General features: G+C 38.8%; 1 protein-coding gene across 1 annotated transcript; it reads left to right on the top strand.

Annotated features, from left to right (window-relative positions):
* Positions 1-1691: 1691 nt before the first annotated feature.
* On the top strand, positions 1692-23190 carry MPP4 (membrane palmitoylated protein 4). Its single transcript, XM_015633989.1, is given in 21 exon segments — positions 1692-1770; positions 2321-2442; positions 3037-3114; positions 3824-3904; positions 4442-4573; positions 6618-6699; positions 7814-7899; positions 8903-8974; positions 9407-9603; positions 10731-10795; positions 11588-11605; positions 12614-12652; positions 13362-13382; positions 14659-14673; positions 16157-16198; positions 17035-17205; positions 17985-18065; positions 19035-19128; positions 19933-20041; positions 21618-21752; positions 22727-23190. Coding segments are annotated over 21 exon segments (1911 nt in total). The 3' UTR covers positions 22919-23190.
* The last annotated feature ends 1092 nt before the right edge of the window (positions 23191-24282 follow it).

Raw genomic sequence — 24282 nt, 5'->3', positions numbered from 1 at the left:
GCTTCACAGTTGGAAGCTGCTTTCCTTTAGTTGTGTGTAAATATGAAATAGCTATGAATTTAAATGACTGAGGAGAGCTGTGGTGTTCAGAACATGACAGATTTTGATATTTAAATGCCGCTTCTGTTAGTGTGAGCATAAACTCTGTGGTTTAAGATGACAGCAATGGACAGAAAAGTTACTGCATGCTCATTCCTAGAACTCTGATAGCTGTAGCTGAGGGTTTCACCCAACAAGGCAAGCAATCACCCTCCAGTAGCTTTCCCAGTTTTTTGGGAAATCTGAGGTTAACCTTCAAGATAAACTGTGTCCAGAATTTCTAAACAGATTCAAGTTGCTCCCACATCTGTTCTCTATGGAAGCTGTACTGATACCAGATGTTGCAATTCTCTATGGGGAAAAATTAATCCCTTGAGTATTTTGAAGGGGCAATGATACTGTTTGTGTTTTAGCAGAAACTGAAATATTTTACCATCTCCAGAAATGTTGTTCTTTGTTTCCAAGTGCTTTGTCTTGATTAAGAAACAGGTTTTCATGACTACATCTATATGTCCTGCTTTGTTAAATCCTTCTTTAGGCAGATCAACTAAGCTTAAAAACGGGGAAGGCAAATTCTTAAAGGAAAATAACTGATACCATTGAAAAATACTAAATAATTGCAGCTCAAACCCCAGTTGCACCAGGAGAGGATCAATCTATATTTCTGTGAATCTTTGAAAGAAGAAATCATAATTTTAAAAGTAGTCTTCAGATTAGAATTTCAATAAGATGTACCATTCAGTATGCTGTAGAAGTAACTTGAAATTAATTGCCCAGATTTAGTGATAAAATGTTTGAGTCATAATCTGATCATTTATGATTTTTTTCTCCCTTAATTTCCACTGCCTTTTGAAAGCAGTTTTATGATTTAACAAGAGAGAGAGGAAGCCTGTTCTAAAAATAAGCATTAAGTGCAGTAAAAGTGACAGTAATGCCTTCTGCTTTTGTAAGCAGATCAAGATAATACTTTTCCTGCTTGTACCTTTGCTGTTTTCTGTCTACAGAGCAATCTAGAGGAAAATGGCTGCCTTTTTATTTTATTAATCTAGGGGATAAACTACTGTGTATTTAACAGAATTTGGTAGCGCATCCACTGTGCCACACTGGAGTTCACTATTGGCTGAGGTGCTCAGATGTTTGATGTTAGTTTTTTCACTTGTAGTCTAAGTTATCTCTTGAATGGCCAGTTGAAATATTAATTCTTTAAGAGTAATCTGCAATATTGCTAATCATGACAGTATCTTTACACTTCAAGTGTGATTTGAAGTTAAATCAGCTACGATGTAATGAAGATTTTGAATTACTTAAGAGCTTTCATACATAGATTCTTAATGCTTTAGGGTATAAATTCAGAGTGTGGTAAGCCCCCTCTGGAGTTCATGAAATTCTCTGAAGCAATCCTGTACTGCATTGTGGTTGGGTGCAGTTGAGGTTTGTCTGCATCTTGGACACTACTGGGTAGCTGAATTTACAGGTGGGACTCATGTTAATTTATTTTTAACACCCGTGGTTTAAATACTAATTATTTCCCACCCCTTCATTTGTTTTACGTTCTGCTTTCTTATCAGTGTAAAATGCCTGGCAGTATTCTGATATGAGGGTGCTTTTTTCCCCAGTTCAGCATCTATCTTTGTGAAACCAACGTGGTGTGAATGCAGTATTCAAAGTGGGTGGAGTCTCCTTGAATAAAGGAGAAGATGGAGGTGCCAACAGTCAGCAGTAAAGATAATGGTAACTTTTGCATCTCTTTTTCAGTTTTCTTTCTCTTGAAAAAAGTTGTATTCCTTGATCTCTGTCTCTCATCTTTCATTGACTCAGGAGAGATATGAATGTGTCTGAAGTATTGCTACTTAAAAATTGTAATGATTCCTGATGTTCAGTGGTGGTATGCAGTTAAGTTAAGAGAGCATCAGAGGAGAATACCTGGCATGTGTTTCTGGCTTACAAAGCCAAGGAGTTTTTTATTTCACCTTTCCTCGGTAGGAGTTACGAGCTTGAACTCAGACTGTTACATGTGAGATTGCCTGCATGGTTTTCTTGCGGGTCAGTTACAAATTGCAAGTATTGACCAAACCCTGCTGGCTAATAACATGGTAAAATAGCTCTTATGCAACAGAGCTGATTGCAGGAAAAAAAGTAAGGCTGACAGGAAATGTCTGTGCATTTCTTAGAAGTATAAATTGAGGAAAAGTGCATTTCAGAGGTCTGGGTCACTGTTTGGCTTTGGTCAGTCTTCTCTTTGTACTGAAGTGTCTTGCGCTTTTCTGTTTCTTGGGCTCAGGTGTATCTCATGTTCTGACTCTAGCGCTGCAAGAGCTCAGCTTGCTCTGCAAGAGAGATGTCAATGGTGTTGGCATGCTCTATGACCTGCTCAGATCTCGCTGGCTGCAAGCACTGCTAAAGGTAAGGTACCACACAGCTGGGAAAGCAAAGGTCACCTACAGAACAATCTCTAGGAATAGCTACTTGATTTTGCCATATCAGGACAATAAAAAATAAATAAATATATATCTTACATTATTAGAGAACAGAGTTTTGACTGATGATTTTATCTCTGAGACAAATTCTGTAAAAATTCTGCTTTTCTTTCAGAAGAATTTTTGAAATCTTTGATTTTTAAAGAAGCGCTTTTACTGGATAAGAATGTCCAAAAGGGCATTTTAAATGCAGCAATTATGTCTTCAACTTGAGGAAGGAAACAAGCTACGAATCAGAGAATTGACTATCAGGCTATTGACCTGTGTAGAAAGGTTTCTTCTAGGAAAATTCAAAACTACAGTATAACTGGCTGGCTCCCTGATAATATGGAATTATCAAGACTCAATGCCAGATGCATTAGATATTAAGAATTTAGATTGCAGACTCTGGGGCTCTAGTTGGACTGAGAAGTCTCCAGAAACAGTGTTGTCCATTGCCTGTCATGTATGTATCTGTATGATCATGTGAATTGGTCAATGTCATCATTGCCTTGTTTTGTTCTGTCATGGCATGCAACAGATTTATGAATGCCTCCAACACTATCTTGGAAAAAGACCAGCTCCTGTCACACTGCAGGCACGTGCATTGAGTCGTGAGGTGAGACTGTATGCACAGTTTACTGCTTTACTTTACTCATAGCAAATGATGGACACTACTGCAGTTAAGTGTTCTGGTATTTACTCTGTGTCTCAGTTCTAAGTGCAGTATAGAAACTTGAAACACTCCTTGCACATTTGTAAAACTACTCAACAGCCCTTACTGTGGTGAGAGGTGCAACAAGAGAAATGGGCACAGCTGTGGTTACTGGACTATGCAAATCCTGGCTAGTTTAATAAACACAAATGTTACTTGTTTAATCACTGACCATGTATTTTTCTTCCCATGTTACTCTGTGGTTCAGTGTTATGGCTACAATCAAGCAGATTGATGTGAGGATATTGAAAAGCTTTTTAGATTTTTTCTAATTATAATAGCTGCATTTGCAATCATTTAATTAGTGGGAGAGTTAATGACGAAGTAGAGAAACTGAGACTAGTGATGAAATTGGTTGAGAGATGGGAGCAAAAACTAATTTAGAGCACATGGCACTGTGCCTGAACTAAATTATCCCTGGCTGAGTGTTGTGCAGCTGTGGTCATATTGTCCAGCTCTAGAGAAAAGCATATGGACATCCTCTGACTCATGTAATTTGAACAGGGGGGCTTTAACTGTCTACATACCATATTCCTTTACATTCGGTGTAGAGCTTTCTAAATGAATTGTCCTCTAGAATCCATCTCTGTGCTTTCTTTCTTACATTTATCAGGTGGTAGAGTTACTGCGTGAAGCCCCTCAGTCAGGAGAGATCAAAGAGCTAAGACGGCTACTGCGTTCTCCACACTTTAAGGCAAGTCCTCATAAAGAAACAAAAAGTTTGCTCATGGAACTCACTGCAGTGGGAATGGATAGGCAGCTCTTCACAAGAATTGGTAAAGGAGCCAGAAGAGATATAGTTAACTAATGATGAACTAATCTGACCATGAGATCAAATGTGGACTGTGTCTCTGGTGCCTGCACTGGTCTGCATTTTACTTAAGGCTGTGTTTGAAAGCTGTTTCTTATAAAGTTTTAAATTATGGGCGGTTAGATGCAGATAGATAAATCAAATTTTCCTTGAAATTACAAAACCTACATTCTTAACCCAAGAACTCCAAATAGAAATATTTCATCTTTTGTAAGCTTTCCACAAGAAACAGAGGAACTGTTCTTAAAACTTTCATGGTTTGATTTTCCTGAAGAAAATGTCAATATTTGCAAGGGATCTGTGTTCACAAAGAAACACTTTCAGTGATTTCTGTTTTCTGACGAGTCACTGTTTAAAGCTCTGCTATTGTATGATCTTCGATTATGGGTTGGTTGGTTTGCTTGTTTTCATTTGTAATAGGCCTTGCTATCTGCTCATGATACTGTGGCCCAGAAAGATTTTGAACCAACCCTTCCACCACTGCCAGACAACATACCTGAAAATGAAGAAGCTATGAGGATTGTCTGCTTAGTGAAAAACAACCAGCCTCTGGTGAGGGACCTTCCTTGTGTCTGTCAAATTATTTTAACTTAGAAAGAATTGATAATACATTGGATGCGTATTGGTTTCTTCCCAGGAATATCTTGGGGATTGTGTGCAATCTTGTCCAGATTTTACAGAATCACAAGGATTGTTGAAGAGACAATTTAGGTCTGCATGGTGTGGATGTAACTAGAGTAGGTTGTTCAGTGCCTTGTCTGCTCAAAGTTTGAACATGTGGCAGATGTATTTTCATTATATGAGATAAAACCAAAGTGGATTGAGAGTTATTCCCATGGCCACGACAGAAAGGAAGGGGAGGAGAGACTTTGAAAGTTCTTCAGAAATCATTTGTACTTAAAAGCAGCAAACATTGTATAGCTTAGCTAATCTCTTTTAGGAAAAGATAGCTGTAATACTGGAGATAAAAAAGATTTCTAACAGTCAGTCAGTGAGGTTATTTTAGTGCAGTGGAAGTTGAAGACATTGAAGGACTCAGTATTAACACATTATGGCCCTGGAAACTACAGGCCTGTCAGTCTCTTTTCAGTGCCTGGTAAAGTTACAGAGAAGATTATTCTGGGAGGTACTGAAAAACACCTGTGGGACACCGCAGTCACTGATCATGCCGTCACGGCTTCGTGAGGGGAAAGTCCTGTTTATCAAACCTGATTTCCTTTTATGACAAGGTAACCCAGCTAGCCGATCAGGGGAAGCCAAATGATGTAATCCATTTGGAATTCAGTAAAGCTTTCAATACTGTCTCTCAGACTGTCCTTCTGGACAAAATGTCCAGCACACATTATAGATAATACGGATAAACACATTATGGGATGGGTGAGCAACTGGCTCGTGGGTTGGGCAAGAAGGGTTATAGTGACTAGTGTTACATCAGACAGGGGGTGTGTCACTAGTGGGGTTCTGCAGGGCTTCATCCTTGGCCCTGTGCTCTTCAACATCTTCATAAATGACCTCAGCACAGGAAAGGGTACAGAGCAAGTTCATAGATGATACAAAATTGGGAGTAGCTGTTGACTGCCTTGAGGCCAGGGAGGTCCTGCAGAGAGACCTCGACAAAGGAGAGTGCTGGGCAGTCACCAACCATGTGAAGTTCCACAAGGGATTGTACCAGATTCTGCACCTGGGATGGGGCACCCTTGGATGTATAGATGAGCTGGGGAATGAGTTGCTGGAAAGCAGTGCTGTGGAAAGAGAGCTGGGGGTCCAAGTCAATGGTAGTTGGATATGAGTCAGCAGTGCCCTGGCAGCTGCAGGGACATCCCTGTCCTGGGGGCATCAGGCACAGCATGGCCAGCTGGGCAAGGGAGGGGATTGTCCCACACTGCTCTGCTCTGGGGCGGCCTCACCTCGAGCATTGGGGGCAGTTTTGGGCACCATGATATAGAAATGACATTAAACTGTTAGAGAGGGTCCAAAGGAGGGCCGTGAAAATGATAAGGGGCCTTGAGGAGAAGCTGAGGAGGAGCAGCTGAGGTCACTTGGTCTGTTCAGCCTGGAGGAGAGGACACTGAGGGGAGACCTCACTGCAATCACAATTTCCCTGTGAGGGGAAGAGGAGGGGCAGGCACTGATCTCTTCTTTCTGGTGACCAGTGACAGGAACTGAGGGAATGGCCTGAAGTTGGGTCAGGGGAGCTTTAGGTTGGATATTAGTGAAAGGTTCTTCACCCAGAGGGTGGCTGGGCACTGGAACAGGCTCCCCAGGGAAGCGGTCCCAGCACCAAGCCTGACAGAGCTCAGGAAGTGTTTGGGTAATGCTCTCAGGAACAGGATGTGACTCCTGGCAATGGTGCTGTGCAGGGCCAGGAGTTGAATTCAGTGGTTCCTTGTGGTTCCTTCCAACTCGGCTTAGTCCATGACTGTGTGGTTATTGCTATTTCCATGTTGTGGTATAAAGGCTGTATCCCTCAATGCCTCAACACTATGTCCTCAAAAATGCCCTTGTGTCAGTGTGAAGATCAGACTTGTGCTATGGAAGGAAACTTACTGGGGTCCTTTGGTGATCAATGTGTTTTTAATTTGTTCTTACCTGCCAGGGTGCCACCATTAAACGCCATGAGATAACAGGTGATATAACGGTTGCCCGCGTGATCCATGGTGGGCTGGCAGACAGAAGTGGTATGTGGAATTTGAAACAAAGTGATACATAAAACTGAACTTGAAATAAGATATTTGAAGTAAGATAATACCTTAGCTTCTACAATTAAGCTTCTGTTATAGATCAAGATGATGTGCACATGGGACAGCACTGTAACCAGTAAGTGTTATGGTGACTTTGATTCTGGCTTCATAAATTTTCAGACGAATTTGCTGTTTTAGACTGAGTTGAGGTAGAAATCCAGTTTTCATTATGTATTCTTGGCACCAATACCTGGGTATCCCAAACTGCAGTGCAGTATGAAAAGCAGCACATTCCCTAATGGAGACATGGTAAACATCAATAGCTGGTGATTCTAGAAGATAATTGGTTTTAAGGAATAGATAATAATACTTCTTGGCACTGCTCTACTGAACTTTTTGCTTAGCACTAGTAGCTAAGTGATCTTGCAGAGAGTTTCCTTGGAAATGTTACTACTTTGTCATCCTAGAATTGAATGTGCTCCATGTCCCTTAGGAAATATAATGTAACTAAATGTAAAACATCAGAAGTAGAATTCACCTTAATCATTATAAAATAGTTCCTTTTAGTATTTTCTGGCCTTTGTATGAAGAAGAAAATCCTACTTGCAGAAAATAGCTGATTAAGTTCCTAGTTTGACTAATATTTTAATTGAGTTAAAGGAACATGGAAAAGAAAACAATATTGTGAAGACTTTACTTACACTAAAGGACAGAGAGGAGTCGCAGGACCTCCCACTGCACCTGGAGGTTTTAGGGCCTATTAATATAGGATAGGTTCATAAGTTACTTGGGGAAATGGAGCAATATTAAAATGTTTATGCTAATTTTAAGGCAAATCATTAGTAGATTCTAAAGACATTGTATGGAGGGGGTGGTGGGAAGGATTAAGAAAGCTGGAGCAAGCGAGCTCCTTGTGACCCACAGCTGTCTGCAGTCCCATCCAGGGGCAATGCAGCCTGAATCCAAAATGCCTTCCTCCATAGATGGTACAGGAAAATTCTAATACTGATTTATCACCCTGTGGTATTTCTCTGTGACCCTGCCTTGCCTATCCAAGATAAATCATGCTCTGATAAAACTGCTGTTTTTTTCATATTTGTTTTCATTGTAGGGTTGCTGTATGCTGGAGACAAACTGGTGGAAGTAAATGGAGTTCCTGTTGAGGGACTTGATCCTGAGCAAGTCATTAATATTCTGGTATTTAATATTTTTTAAATATGTTTTCTACTTTGTTCCTTAAGATTATTTGTATGCTTGCTCTTTAATACACTCTTATACATGAGAAAGCCTGAAATTTTTAGCAGAAAATTCAGATTGTTTCCTTACTGTGAAGGAAGTTGACTACTGATCGTGAAATCAGAATATATGAAACCATAATTAAATCTAACTTCTGTTCTGGACAGAAATTAACTTAACTGTGAACATTCTATCTGCAGCTTCTGGGAAAAGTACTAATTTATTCAGACTTCACTGATTCATTTTTTCTAGAAGTGCCACTCAGTTAATATTCCACAAGAAATATAAAAATAGTAGAAAGCTGCTATTCTAATAAGAGTCCATGTTATAAAATGCACTAAAGTAGAGTGAATGAGTTTGTAAGCTACATACCTCACCTTGCAAGAAAAGGGCAGTGCAATTACTGTTATCAAAATTCTCATTAAGAAATCTGTTGAGATGTCCGTGTCTTGTTGTTTTGCCCACAATTTTTCAGGGTTCTTGACTGCAAAGTGTTAAGTGCCAGCCAGTGAGGTATTTCTGTGTGTAATCATATCATGTCTATGTGCTATTGCCCTGGTTGTACCATTTATAGGTATAAGAAAGAACAAACTATTGGAATGCTTAATTACTAAATTATGTTCCTGCCCCTTTATATCACCCATCTAACCAGACCCTGCTGCTAATTTAAATAAGATTTCAGTAGAAAAGTTTGGTATTACTCACTGCTGAAATTACATATACTTACAATGAAACATAGGTTGCATTAAAGTAAAAAGTATTTAGCAAAACTTTGATGTTTCATTCTTGAGTTTCCTATTGGAAAAAATACAGCATTATCACATTGACTCAGTCTACCTGAATTCTATCTGTAACACAAACCCTGCAGTATCCTCAAAGCCATGCTGTGTTGAGCTTGTCTTTCTTATGTTCGATTACTTGTGTTGAATACCAACCATTTTTTAATTATTTTCTAATAATTTAGGCCCTGTCTCAGGGGACAATTATGTTCAAATTAATTCCAGTTTCTGATCGGCCTGTCAGCAACCAAACAACAGTAAGAAACATTCTTTTTCTTTTTCCAGACTGGTAGCAGTAGTGCCTAATTGTGTGATACAAAGGCATGGTGTTGCCTGGAAGTTTATTGCAATCCCTAAAGTGTTACCTTGCCTTAATGGCTGTCTCTCAGCTGACATCAATATGTTGTTGCTGAAGCAGTAAAGACTGTAAGTAGAAGTGTAACTGTGTAATGAAGGCACTTTCAGAGTGATCTGCAGGTTGAAGGTCCATTCTTCTCATACTGTATGAGACAAATGGGGTTTTTTCTCATTTAATGAACAAAGAGGGGTTAAGGCTTGACCTGGTTTTTAAAACTTGACTTCATCATTAGATTGAAGTTGCAGCAATATCTGGCCCTGTGACTGTAAAGCTTGTGTTGTATCTGTTCTAAACTTGGCTTCTGCTTACTCCTGTGTATTTGCTTTACCAGCTTTATGTGCGAGCAATGGCAGATTACTGGCCCTTGCAAGATCCTGCCATACCATGTGCTGATGCAGGTTTGCCTTTTAAGAGGGGTGAAATACTCCAGATTGTGGACCAGAATGATGCTTTCTGGTGGCAGGCCAGGAAAGTTTCAGATCTCAGTGCCTGTGCTGGACTCATACCCTCAAATCATCTTCTTAAAAGGTAAAGAAATCATAATTTTCCTGATTTCTGTTTCAAAAATCCACACTTTAAAATTTTCATTTTAAATGAAAAATACAAAAGTTTTGTAGCTGTATGATTCAGAGTGACAGCTGACAAACATCTTTCCTCTTTCTGATGTCTGACTTCTTGATTTTTTTCCCTTAAGAGCGCCTGTGTGAGCATAAGCTTTTGAAAGCATCGGTACAATCTCAAATTGCCATTTAGGAAATTTGCAGCACTTGTCCAGTCTCCATGCTGGTTGCTAAGACATCTGGTGGAGTGTAGCAGCTGAAAGAGATGTGTGGAAATTGAGGGCCCTGACTATTAAAGGACCATCATCTATGATAAAGGACTTTCATCTATCTATGATGAAAAAAAAAAAAAAAGCAAGGGGAAGAGTGGGATACTAAAAGCATGGTATTTTTTTTAACGATGTCCTGTGATGCTTGAGTAACATCAGCTTCGGTCAAAACTGAGTAGACCAGATTAAAAGAATGGAGAAAAAAATCCCAAACACTCAAGGAAGAACAAGAATCTCTTGCTTATTATTTTCTGCATAAATAGACCATTATTTTTACACTACATGCATTTAGAATTAGAGTTCTTACACTGCTGTAACAAACTTTTCAATCTGATCCTTTAACCACATGTCCTGTGGTACCCCCAGGATAACATAAGGCTGTGCAATAGCATATGATAAACTTCACTTTGTAATAAATACAAATCTACCTGGAGTCTGTACAATGCAAGGTGAAATCAAACTGGGCTGTGACTCAGGCTGCAAGCGAGAAGCTCTGTGTAGTAATGGAGGCAGTAGTACTGCTACACCTACCAGAAGCACACCCTTCTACTTCCAGGAGTCTGTACCACAGTATGGCTTATCCTTCTGTACTTTATATAAACTCCTAATACTTCTGGGCTGCTGATTTTGAATTTGAATAGTTCTGATAGCACATTGGTTTTATTTCAGGACTTTGCAGTGGGCTAAAACATTGGTAATGTTCCAGTTCTTGCTGTCTTCTTTCACTTCAGTACTGATCAATCTTACATGTAAGCAGTGACTCTGACCGGAGCATAATGTGCTTGTGGACTGTTTCTTTAACTGTGATAAATTTATTTCTATGTAGGAAGCAGCGAGAATTCTGGTGGTCTCAGCCTTTCCAGCCCCACCTCTGTCTCAAATCATCAATGTGTGAGTGGAAAAGTTACTTGAGCAATACAGCAGGAAAGAAAGATCTTGTCTCTGTTTCAGGGATACTGAAATAGAAGCTTATACAGTTGAGCTTAATTCAAAGACATTGTTTCTGGAGCCATATTGTAACCTTCAAGTTACAATACTTGTAACTACCCTCAGAAAAATAAATACTTAATGATAATTGTACCTGGAGTACTGATGATGGAGATGGTAGTCGCTAGTGTACTTGGGATGTGACTATAAGAGAAGCTTTGAATTCAGCTTCTTCTGAAGTCTCTTAAGTTCTAGGAGCTCACTAGGCCAGCCAGTTCTCTCTAGGAGAACTGGCTGTACATCTTGAGGTGACAATTGCACTGGCCTGGCTTTCCAGGGACACAGATACCAGCTCTGCACTGAGAAGTGCCATACAATGCTTAGAATATTTATTTGCCATAAAAGCTATTGAGAGAATAATAGGATTTATTTTCTTGATGTGTAAGATAAGCTATGCTGCCCTTTAATTTATTCATGGTAGCAATCCAGAAATATAATCCTCTGCCAACTATAATTTTCTGTAAATATATAATTACTCACAGAAAAAGAATGTTCTTCCTGTTTCCTCTGTCCCCATTTTCTTCTATTGTTCTTTATGCAAGCATAAAATTTTTCTCTCATGATAAATCCCAGAGGGAATGTGTTTCGTTCCCTAGGATTTGTCTTGAACTGATTGCTTTGTTTGCTAGAGCTGAGGCTCTCTTTCACCATAATTTTATTGCATTTTAACTGCTTCAATGGATATGCTGTGAGCAGTAAGCACTGTGGAAGAAGGTAGGAAATCACATCTAGACAGCATTGCATGTCTGTACCTGGAACCAGTATAGCACATGGCTTTACAGGCTTTTAAAAAAGTTGTCAGAAATGAGGCGTTTTGATACATACATGCAGAAGAAGCCCAAGTTCTTGACATTTTGTGTGCTTAACAATTGAAATCCAGCCTTTTTCACCTGAAGTAGTAGATGCATGCATTGTCTTAAAGTGGAAACCTTATCTGTACATTTTCTATCAGGGAAGTGACCATTTGTATGGGTTCTTTGAGGAAAGAAAGACAAAATTTCCTCATTCTCTTTTCTCCTCCCTCTTTCTCTCCTGGAGTAACTCCGAGAGAGTATTTCTTTAAGGGATATGTATGGGAAGAATGCGATTGACAGATACTCTGACAATTGCCCTGTAACTGGAAAATAGCTCCTGCTGGGCCCATCTGGAAGGGCATGCAAGAACAAAACACAAACACTGCTGTATTGTGAGCCTGTGAGATTGCCCAAGCTCATATGTTCATATTTCAGGGACATAAATTGATGTGGTCTGGGGATTGAGAGACAGCTGAATTGATCTTTTTCTTTTCTTCCTTGTAAAAGTAACAATAAAAATAAAAAGCGGAACACTTTCCTTGAGTGTAGCATGTTGGAAAGATATTTAAAAGCTATAGGACAGAAAATCATATTTCCTCATAGTAATACTCAATAAATAGATATCTACTGGATAAACAGATTGACAGCTGTGTTAAACCTTCCATTATTTCAAGAGGAGAATTCAAGTTAGATGCATTTGTCTCTCTGCCACAAGCCCTTCAGAGCACTCACTTAAGAGTTTTTGCTCACTGTACAGAAGGAGCATCACTTAAGAGTTATAATCCTTAAAGATGCCTAAAGACAATTTGAGCTTCACGTATCTTGTTTCTGATGTCTGAGTTCAGCCTTGTAAGATCTGTAAGGGTGTTTTTCCTCCCCAGTGTTTTTCTGATTCAGATGAATTTTTTTCCCTTGTGTTGATCTGTAGAGGACGACATGCAGATTGATGAAAAGTGTGTGGAAACAGGTAACTGAATTCACTTGAGATTATTTTATTTGCTTCAAGGCAGTAGCTAGTGAAAAGCCTCATTTCCTAGATAAAATGACTCATTCTTTACTGCACTTAATGGTAGAAAAGTCTTTTTTTCATACCCTGGAAACCTCATCTAGTGTTAGTGTATTAAAATGAGCTGTTTGCAGTTTGGGTGTACAGTGCTTATAGTCAAGTGTTTTGACCAGCACAAAAATATCTGCTTGAATGAGATCCAGCTTCTTTGATTCAGGTGTTGGACTGTGGCCGTGAAGTTATCATAGTTTTTTGCCTATCGCATATTTAATGCCACAGATTGTTGTAGTCTTGGAGAACACACACAGTCCCTTGCCAAGAAACTGATCTTGGGAGAACGAGGTGCAAGAAGAGGTTTTTACTTGTGAACACTGAGTGTAAAGATTGGTAGCTTGCATTGCTCCCTAAAGCAGTGCAGTTCATTTTTCTCCAAGGTAATTCAGAAGCTCTCATGGAGGGATGTGACCCTGTAGGACTGCATGAAAAGAGATGAAGGAGTTAATTCAAGTATGATGAGCTGTATTTTGCCACCTCTGGGTAGAGGGACGTTAGGAAAGTATAGACTGACATAAGCTGGAAAAGTGATTTCTGAATCTGATATTCATTAGAAGGAGAAGAATTAAATTTTGAATTTATTTTAATATCTTTGCTATCTGGATTATTAAACAAGATGAAGAAACATTTGAGTCAGGTAAGTTCCTCTGACCTAGCTCTAAATACCTTGCTATTGTTCTGCTGCGAGAAGGGTGTCCAGAGACAACCAAGTGTCTTAGAAACAAGCAGGTGGCAAAAACCAAAATGCCGCTTTAGCTTCAGAAGTCATTATGGCTTTAAAAGCCATTATGTAAAATCCTGTTGCTTTAAGTCTTCCTCTTGTTCTCCGATTACCTTAATAGTAAGGTTTCTGTCCTCTTATCCCACGAGTGTGAATGTTTCTTCTTGTGCATCAGTAGCAGATCTGTTTATCCAACCCTCATCAGTTGTACCCGTGCAAGCTGTGACAGCAGGGGCTGCACTGATGTCAGCAAATAATTGGATTACCTTTGGTAATATGGAGGCCTGAATCCCCAGTGCCTGTAGGAGTTGATGTGGTAAAGAGGAAAGCTGCTTCTGGACCTCCTGATGGTGGGCGTGGCTGGCATACAGGAAAGAAAAATGCTTATATATTTATTATTTATGTGTAAAAATACAATCAAATAAGTACTTTTTTTTTTTTTTTTTAACCAAGCTGGTATGGGGGTTTTTTTTGTTTGGTTTTGTTGGTTTTTTTCATTTAGGAAGCAGCTGCTTATTTACAGCATGTTGAGAGTTCTGCAAAACTGAAGTCTTCTAAAATAAATAATTTTTCCCCTAGAATAAAACTACCGCTAAACTCCTCATTTGAGGTATTTGGTAATCTTTTGGAGGAGAGTGTCATTTTACCTTACATTTGCTCTTCTTCACAAGGTCTTTACTTGCCAGTTCTTCTTCCTGCGCCTTCTTGTATCATAAGTGATTTGATCTCTTCTGCCTCTCAAGCAATGCCCAAGCCTTTTAAGGCACAACCAGCAGGTCTGGAGGGCAGTCTTTTGTTTTCAGGCTAGGATGTTTCTGATAACTGCACTTGGGGATTACTGTTGCAAATCCTGCTCGCTGCTCAGTGCTGAGTCAGCTCTCTGCTGTATCCACACAGCATACAAGGAATAAAGAATGCAAATATTTACTATCCTACATTCTACTTTAACCAGTAGTTGTAGATGTGTTTTGTACTACAGTCTGACATGGATGCTACAGTTGAGTCTTGCATTCTTTGGAAACTGAGAATTCATGCTCGAAGACTATTTTAGATTTCATTTCTGTAGTACCTGTTTTCTACATTCTCTAACTGCGTTGGACAATGATGGTTGGATTTTTTTTTTTTTTGATCATAGTATAGACTGTCTTCTCAAAACTAATTGTTTTATGTCTGTCTCTATCTGAATGTACAGAGGAGCTTAAAGAAGGTAACACTAATTTTTTTCTCTCTCCCTGTCTCCTGTAAGCAGTAATCTAATAGAATTTATCTGTGTTTATGCTTTAGCATAAACTCTTCTTGCAATATGCAGTAGCTGAATTGTTTGTTCCCTGTAGGATTCTGTGCTGCTCTCCATATCACAGAAGAAAGGGTAGATAAAGCAGAAATATTTAAATATGTTTGAATGATGACTCAAGAGACCTGAAGATAGAAATTATTTGGGCATGTGTCAGCTGAGCATTACTCTGAACATTGCCCCAAATGAGTAGTTTTGTTCCAAGAAGTTTTTTCCATAGTCATAATCTACTTGTTAGTACATATAGAAATGTAGGAATAAAACTATATTGTAAAGGTACAAGTAATGAAGAGTGTACAGATGTGAAAGAGCTATTAATGTGCATCTAATTTTGTTTCAATATTTGCATGCTTATGAGATAACTGTAGATCAAAGAGTCTAGTGCTAAAAGCATTTCAAAGTTTTGAAAATGAAAACAATGTTTTTCCTTGGAACAAATACTGCTTTCAAAGACATGCCTATGTCTTCTGTATCTCATTCTTGCTTTAACAAGACCTAAGAAAGGGTATGCACAGCTTGGATAATTACATGCATGATTAGGGGAAAATAAGGAATCCTTTTTGAAAAGAAAACTAGACACTGGCACCACTTTTTTCCTTTGCTTTTTGTTTTCAAATCACCTTTCTCAAATAGTTTCTAAACTTTCCGAACATTGATTCATTGGAAAATAGTTATATTTGAGCCTTATACAAGATATTTAATTTTTAAAAAAATGCATGCAGCGTTTTAGAAGTCACACCTGAATAGTGAAGCCTTTATGAGGAACAGCATGAGAATGAGGACAAAAAGAATTGGAGGAAACATGGTAGGCTCACATGTTGGAGCACAGATATCACCGATCCAGTGAAGAAAAAGAAATAATAGAATCAGATCTTATTTTGCCTGAAAGATCTGAGCAGACACGAGTTGCATTTTCCAAATATGCTATGGGGGCAGAAACTAAATTACAAACTTTTTGTTTCTGATTTTGAGCCACTGACTTGTTATTTTTTTAACTAAAGAGTTCTTGTAAGACAGATTTCACCTGAAAAGCTTAAATTATGTGGAGGGTTTTTTCCACTAATTTCAATTTCAAAACATTGTCTGGCATTTAGATATCTTAGGAATGAAACAAATAGAATGTTAAGTTTTAAAATTAATTTAGGAAATACCAAGATGTTCTATGTTTATTTTTTTCTTGCAATGACCCTTTTAAATTGGTTGTTTGTCATGTAAAAATATTTTGAAATTTCATATTATGGAGTATTGTACTTTTAAAATTATATTAGAACTCATACTTCCACATATTTACTGAAGCTGCTTTTTTCCTTGGGATCAGCAATATTTGTTAGCCATCTAGCTTTTAAGCTTTCTCTGTTCTTTTTTATTTCATGAGTATTTGTTCTTTGTATTCTAGAAGAGGAAGAATTTGGTGAATTTGGTCAACGAGTCTTTATTGGTATGCAATGACTAAAGATAAGTAAAATTTTTGGGGTTTGATCTAGATTGTGTTTGTCTGAAGTTCAATAAAAAGCTTTGTTCTTTATATCACCTAAAGACATACTAAATGGAATACAGCTTACTGTTTTCCAGATGTCAGCAAGTCTCTTTCCTCCTAATAATGCTCAATCTCTCCATTTAAATCTTTCTTCCTATTACGTTTCTAGAGAGACTTGGCCACTGGTATTTAAATTTGACTTCATGATTAATTTTGCTCAAAAGTAATGCCTGTCATCCACTGAGAATAATCATGAGGGCTTTCATTAGAAAAGTATACCTATTTGTGGAGTTTTCAGAGTTGGATGGTCAAGTGGAGAAACAAACCTACCTCTATGGTTATTAAACCATAGTGACCTTTAAAATACTTATTCTGGAGGCTGGAGCAAGTTCTAGACTTGCCTTATGAGAGCAAACCATCTACACTATCAAAAAAAGTTGACCTTAGGGATGTTGTTCCTTAGGGATGCCTCAGCTATTGTTCCTTAGGGATGCCTCAGGTAGTCAGAAACTTCTCCTTCAGCTTGTTTTGGGGATCTTTTGGAAGTCTTTAACTCTGGACTAATTCTCAGGTGACTTTCAACGGTATTTTACTTACTCTGTAGCTGTCATTTAAAGCTCAGAGATTCTACCAAGCTGTCATACCAAGTGCAGCAATGAAATTCACTAACCTTCACTTTGCAAAAAGCTCAGAAAAGGTAGTATGTTGTGTGGTTTAGAAAGAGGCCTTCTGGGCTAAAGAACTAGTTGCCTGCATGTTGGATGTATTTTCCAGTAGTGTGCCTTTGCCCCCTCCAGCTGGATTCCGCAGGAGCATGCGGCTGTGTCGCAGGAAGGCCCGGCTCAACCAGCAGTCCTGCTACTCGCGCTGCCCCAGCAGCTGTTACAGCAGCCTAGCAGCTCCCTACGAAGAGGTGGTCAGGTACCAGCGGCACCCAACAGACCGGCACAGACTAATTATCCTCGTGGGTAAGAGGTTAATGACCTTTGCAGGCAAATTTCACCCTCTTCTGCCAGAGGAGAGGAAACAAGTCATGCAGTCTGATCCACTGGGGTTTCCTGCTGCTGATTGCAGTGGTTGCTGACTGTGTAGGCAGCTCTCAAAGCAATATTTCAAGAATTATTGTAACTGGACCCCATTATTGGAGTTAAAGTTTAATGCAGGTATCATCTTCTTTGCTTGAGATAGTGAGTGTTTAATTATTGTTGTTTAAAACAACAATAATAAAGTCCTTAGAAGTCGTACAGTTATGAATGCTGGTTGATAATGGATTTTATTAGGGAAGTGGTTCAATTTTATATTCAGCTGGGACTGAAAATGATGAGAAAATATTGGTAACTTAATAGAAAACATCTTTATATCGAAGCATTTTTACAACCAGTGTTAAATGCATAGATGTGGAAAGAAGAAGGATATTTAACTCTAGACTAGAACAATCTCATGGACAGTATGGAAAGATGCCTTTAATAATGCTTGTTATAGGGCATACTGTATTAAGTGGTCTGCAGGCTCTCAAGGAGACTTTAATTGTAGTGACTGAAGGGAAGCTGCTGTTCTGCACTGTTCTATGGTCCTGATAAAGAAAACTGAGTAAAGGTAAAATCCACTGTCTTTGCTAAGTCTGGAAGTATTTGATAAGATTTTTATTTGAAAATAGTACTGCTGAGTTGCCTCCTGGATATGGCTGTATTGCTGGAGAGTGATTTGTACCCTGTCAGTAATATTTGCTGCTCTTCCACCTTTCCAGGTCCTGCAGGAGTTGGTGTGAATGAACTGCGGCGAAGGCTAATCACAAGTAACCCACGAGAGTTTCAAAGTGCCACACCTCGTACGTAATGCTTTTCCTCTTTCCTCCACTACCTCAATTCAAACATGAGTAGGAAATGCCAGGTACCTTCCTCTTGCCTTTGTGTATTCCTACACTCTTTGCTCTATGGCTGTTTCTTCAGCTCTACTGAACAGCCAATACTGTTTGCTTGCATAAGGGTTAGTTCAAAATATTGTCTATCACATTTTGGCAAATCAGGCAAAGGTATGTTCAAGTTCCAGCTTCTGAAACCATTAAAAGCTTTATGGAGGTGAAAAGTTATCTGCATTATTTGGTTTAATTTTGGTGTTTGCTTTTCCTAGATTTAAAAAAAAAAAGAACAACCTTACTTGGAGATATTTTAAGTTCTTAGGGTTTAAGTGCTTAGATATGAGAAAGAAGACAACAGAAGTTGGTGCTTAATAGGCTTTGCAGCTTTCCTTATTAGCCTTCTAGTCTCAGCTGAGACTTACACAGCTTAACTTCTGACGTAACAACTGAAATTATTTCTACCTGTGCTTATTTAGTTCTTGTAATTTAGATAACTAAACTGGAAATTGTGTCTCTGAAGCTAGCTGAAAATTCAGGACTTAGTGCTTAAGATCCCAGATAAGGAGAAGGTGCAAGGGTAGGATGCTTGTGGGATTTTTCTGAATAAACTTCAAAAAATTTTGCCTCTGAGGAGTAAAAAGAGTTGTGCAACCAGTTGCAAGGCAGTTCCTGATTGCTTTGAATCACAACTATTTGGATTAAACTACTTTTCCATTCCAAGAAATACAGTTGGGCCTTGATAATTTTCAATGACTTGTCACTGGCAAACCATTACAGTATATGGGGCTTTTGCTCTGGATTAACAAATGGAAATAACCCATATTATTATTTATGAAAATACTGATTGATAGTTCTTCATGAAGTTCTTATTTTCACTTATAAAGTTACAATAATTTAGTTGCAGCTGATTTTTTTTGTGTGTGTTGTATCTTCCTTCAGACACCACTCGTGTTCAGAAAAGTTATGAAATGAATGGTCGTGAATATCACTATATATCAAAGGAAACTTTTGAAAACATGGTGTATAGCCACAGGTGAGTAGGAGAGATGAATTACATTTTTATTACCTAAAATGCAACATGATTCAAGAAAATACAGTTCTGTAGTTAGGCCCCAAGTCTGGGCTCCTCGGTCCTCCACTATTACTGTGTATGTGTGGTGTAAATTTGGTTCAAACTACTTGAGATTGTTTCTTCAAAGACTGTGTTTGTGCAGTTGCAAGTAGCTCCTCCACAATTAACCTCAGAATCCTTCTAAAAGGAAGTAGGCTCTCTAGTCCTGAGCTCATATGATATGCTTGTAAGTTGAGTTTAACTCTCCTGGAAACCAGACTGCTTTTGAAAATTTAGCAGTGAATCACACCTGTTCGTGACCTACAATTCTATTGGAGGATCTCTGCAGTGATGATACATGAGTAATTGATCTGTAAGGGCTAAACATTCAAAAGTGTCTGCTCCTTTCTATGCATCAATAATCTCTCTAAGACAGACCAGCTCAGCACTGCAGAAGTGACACTCATTGAGCTGTGCCAAGAGCTTTGAGATCTTCAGATTTAAGAAGTTGTTTGTAGTATGTAATTGACAAGCATTGACAAGTAAAATCACATCTAAACACAAAATTCATAAAACCATGCTGAGTAAAAATGCATGTTTTGGAGACATTGAACTGTTTTTTTGTGCCCAGTGTAGCAGAGAAGCGCAAAGATGAACAATATTCACTAGGTTTTATGATCATTCAGTCCTGATCACTGGATTATATTTGAAGATTTCACCTTTAAATAGAACCCTTTTGAAACTCAAATGCTCTTTAATTTTCCTTCTTCCTCACCACTGTTGCAGAATGCTGGAGTATGGGGAGTACAAAGGGTACCTGTATGGTACCAGTGTTGATGCAGTGCGAACAGTCCTTGACGCAGGGAAGATCTGTGTAATAGACTTAGAACCACAGGTGAGTCGTAAAGGGGCAGGGAATCTTCTGGAAGGAAAAATAATTTTCTCTACATTCTTGAGCCATTGGAACACTGTTAGTTACTTTGTCTTGTTTTTCACTGTACCTCATGGTGCTTATTAATAATAGATTATTCTTTTCATGTGTCTTGGGTGGGGGGTGTACTACAGTAACAAGTATCTTGATACAGTGCATTTTTTACCAAACCAGCAGCTGCATTATCAGTTAGGATGGTATGGAAATGAGTTTTCATACTTACTTAAAGTAAGGATTAGTCTTTCACATGGAGACCTGTTGCATGGGATTTCTTCCTCTTCCAAGCCCTATTAGTTGAGAGTTCTGTCCTTCTATTAGCAATCTCAAAACACCCTTTGGTAAAAGCAGCAGCAGTTAAAGTAATCAAGCAAAAGCTGAAAATTTTAGTGTGCCTTTGTGCCTGTATTTGTCTCCAGAAGTTACAGCTCTTGGTAACCTGCTTCTTCTTAACTTAGATGCTATTCACTTTTCCTTCTATTTTTGCATTGAATTTGCTGATGAAGATAAGGCAAATAAAAGCCTGAGGCTGTAAATATCTAAGATACTTAGAGCTGTGTCTAGCTAAACCTTACTAACCTTCTCTGAATTACTTACTTGTTTAGTACTTAGGAGCTGTTTGGGCTATGCTGTTTCAACATCTCCTCTAACTGAATGTAGAGTGACACTGTAACTCAGTAATTCCTGGATATTTCCCTCTAATTATGCAGAGCCAGTGTGTCTAAGCCTTAGGCTGGCAGTGGCTTCTGCTGCTTAAAATAAAAATTACAAGATTTGTGGGGCACTATTCAAAAACTGAAACTGCTCTAAGAGACATATGAGGCAGCACCTTAGTCTTTACATCTAAAACTGTCCTTTAGGTTTCTTATGTTACATTTTTAAGCAAAGGGGTAAAAGAGGGATGTTGGGTGTGTAATCTTGCCACTTGGACAGATGTACCACTCTTTTTTTTTTTTTTTAGGGTGTGAGTTTAAAGGACGAGTTTTGGAAAGTGAGGTACCAGTGAGGTAGCAGAACTTTTGCTGTGTAGTATACTTTATTTTAAATCTGGTGGTTTTCTTTAGCTTTTCTCTTTTTTTGTTTTGTTTCATTCCCTTCACTGCTCTGCAGTAATTTAAAAATACTTATTAGCATTAGGAAATGTTACACAGTAAAGGAGTTCTGAAAGCAGGATACTTTCTTCCAGCATGGAACAATAGAGGTACTTGTTCCAAAAGGAGCTCCCTTACAGTTAAAAAAAGGTTTCAAATGCATCTTTAATGTGGTTGATTGTAGATATATTTTAATTACACTGTTCCATCAGTCACTGTTATTGAAAGCATCTCCTAATAAGGCTACCAAGCAGAATTAAGTGATTGTATGCTGCCGTTGCATAACAAGTCTGCTCCAGGGTTTATTAGTGAGATCTTTTTCAAGTAAGTGTTCCTGAAAAAAGTGTCTCCTGAGTCCAAGGATAACAGTGAATTGTAAACAACTAACTTTTTATGGGAGTAAAACTGGGATGAATACACTTGAAATACTACATTTTACTCTTCATTTGCAGGGCATACAAATAGCCCGGACCCATGAGTTAAAGCCCTACATTATATTCATCAAGCCACCCAGCATAGGTTGCATGAGGCAGACTCGTAAAAATGCAAGGATCATTACGGATTATTATGTGAACATGAAGTTCAAGGTGAGATTTGGGAGTAAAAAAGATGGAATTTATTAATCTGAGATTCTGTTATTAGAAAATAATGCATTCTACTATGCTATACTCTTAACTCTTTAAAAATATTACTGTGTCTTTAGGATCAAATCTAATTATTCTTAATTTTTCTGTGGATTTTGTTGGGATTTCTTTCCCCGTTCCACACTGGCTTTGGAGCATAAGAATCGTAATTTGGAACCTAGGGGGCTGAGGCATTTTGCTTCAAAGGAGAAGCTATTTCACATATTTTTGTTTTAATTAACTGCCTTGTGTCAATATTAGAGTCAACACATATATATTTACTGTTTGCATTTAAATACTTGGAATGGGCTTTGTTCACTAGTATTATTATTTTTTCACAGTTATAGGAATGTATTATTATTTCATGTATGGTTAATGACAGTATCAATCCTACACTAAGTTCTGTAGATAAAACACTGATCCTGCTCGCAGGAAATGCATATCTTATATTTAGAATATATACAGCACTTTGCCACAATTGTTTCCATGCAAATCATCATCAAATTTAGCATCCTAACATTTTGGAGACCTCAGTCTATAACTATGTGGAAATTATTCATGATTGCTGTGAGAGAAAGTAACGTAGACGCTAGGGAAATAAACTAAAATTTGGAATAAGAACACAAGCATTAGTAGATTTACGTTTCAGTCCCTAACATTCTTGGCCAGCACTTATCATTAGAGTAATTTTTAGGACAAATGGAGCATACCAAGACACAAGGTACTTTCTTGGGAAGCATATGGCCAGCAGCTCTGTTTTTGAGACCTTCAGTGAATGTGGCAGATGTACTTTATTATATCAAACTGTAAATGAAATAAAGCAGACTGACATGATCTATTAATATCTTGCTTCTGTGGCCCAAGGTGTTTTGCAGATGCTGTGCAGGTATGTTTCTCTACACAACACTGAAGTTTTATGGACTTACTCTGTCCCACAGGAAGAAGATTTACAGGAGATGGAAGAATCGGCTAAGAAAATGGAAGCTCAGTTTGGTCAGTTCTTTGATCACGTGATTGTGAATGACAATTTACAAGAAGCATCTGCGCAGCTGCTGTCTGCAGTACATCGTGCACAGGACGAGCCCCAGTGGGTCCCTGCAGTATGGATATGCTCAGACACTCAGCCCTAATTCTGAGCAGCAGGCAGCTTCAGAAAGATTACAGCTTATGTTTTACTTCAAGAATAATCCTAATGTCAGGATTGCAAGAATTTATCTTTGTATGTGAGGGATTTGGAAGAGGATTAGAAAAGAAGCTGCTATTGGAGATATAATCATACTATGTTCTGTGTAGCTCTTGAGCTTTTTATGTTACAGTTGCATCCACTTTTGTACAAAAAAAAAAAGGAAATACTGTGAGCACTCAATTATAAGAATAAAGAAAAATCTATTTTGTTGCATGTATCTGCATTATTTACTAACAGGTAAATTGAGAAAAGAAATTTTTATTATGGTTTTTCTGGTTCTGTGATGCCTCTACATTCTGGAAACCTTACAAATGATATTAAGTCAGAACATGCTTTTTTTTGCATGATGTCTGTCAGCAGCATTATTTATGGAGGTATTGATTTGTTCTAATCCTTTGTACTTTTAAGATAGGAGTGGTGCTGGCATAATATTAATTACTCCAAAACCAAGTTCTCTTCATAATACATATAATTTCTCTTTTCTGCTCTTTCATCAACTCATGTGAGTACAAACTGACAGAATATGGACTTACCAAAGAGGAAAACTGTCAGAAATTCTTTTTCTTGTTGGTTTGGTCTGTGGTAGCACAGTCTCCTCATCAAAGGGTGCAATGCTTGTAGCAACTAAGTTACTCATTCTCTCCTCAGCTCATATTTGCAGCGGTCTTGCCCCTGAGGTACACAGATGGTATTTTGTTGGCCTACCTCATCCTGGAGGAAAATCAACAAAGCGAGCTAAATAGTCTTGAAAGAGGTTATTTAAAGTCAAGTATTACAGCCACCAGGATGCCTGCTTGTTCTGGAGCCAGGGCTTGTATTCCGTGCTTAGAGGTAAAATGGGAGGGACCGAAGCTCCAATATGTCATTGATGTGGGGTAAGTACTGGTGGAGGGTGAGACAGCAGCCAGCTCTGCACTGCTGGTCCATGACCAGCTTCCCCACTTCGGCCTAGTCCAGCATCTGTCAACTCTTTCTCTTTGCCTTTCTTCCATGTATTATTTCCTACTTTTTTGGTGGGGTTTTTTTGTGTTTTGTTTTTTTCCGATTACTTCATTTATCAGTTTGAGACCCTGGCTACAAGCCGAACTAGTCCAGAACCCTTTCCCCCTTAATTTTGACAACGCCTCCCCCTCGGGGCGGCGGGGGTCGGGTTCGCTAGATGCCGACGAAAGTCGCAGCCAGGAGGGCACGGGAGGCCGCACCTCCCGGCGCTGGGGGGGCGCAGCCGCGGCGCGGGGCGGAAGGAGCAGCGGCTCCTCCCCGCAGAACCGGAGCTGTGCGGGCGCGGCCCATGGCGGCGCGGCGGGC

Source organism: Parus major, chromosome 7 (assembly GCF_001522545.3).
Source record: "Parus major isolate Abel chromosome 7, Parus_major1.1, whole genome shotgun sequence".
NCBI classification, from domain to species: domain Eukaryota; kingdom Metazoa; phylum Chordata; class Aves; order Passeriformes; family Paridae; genus Parus; species Parus major.
This window is presented reverse-complemented; position numbering and strand designations above follow the sequence as displayed.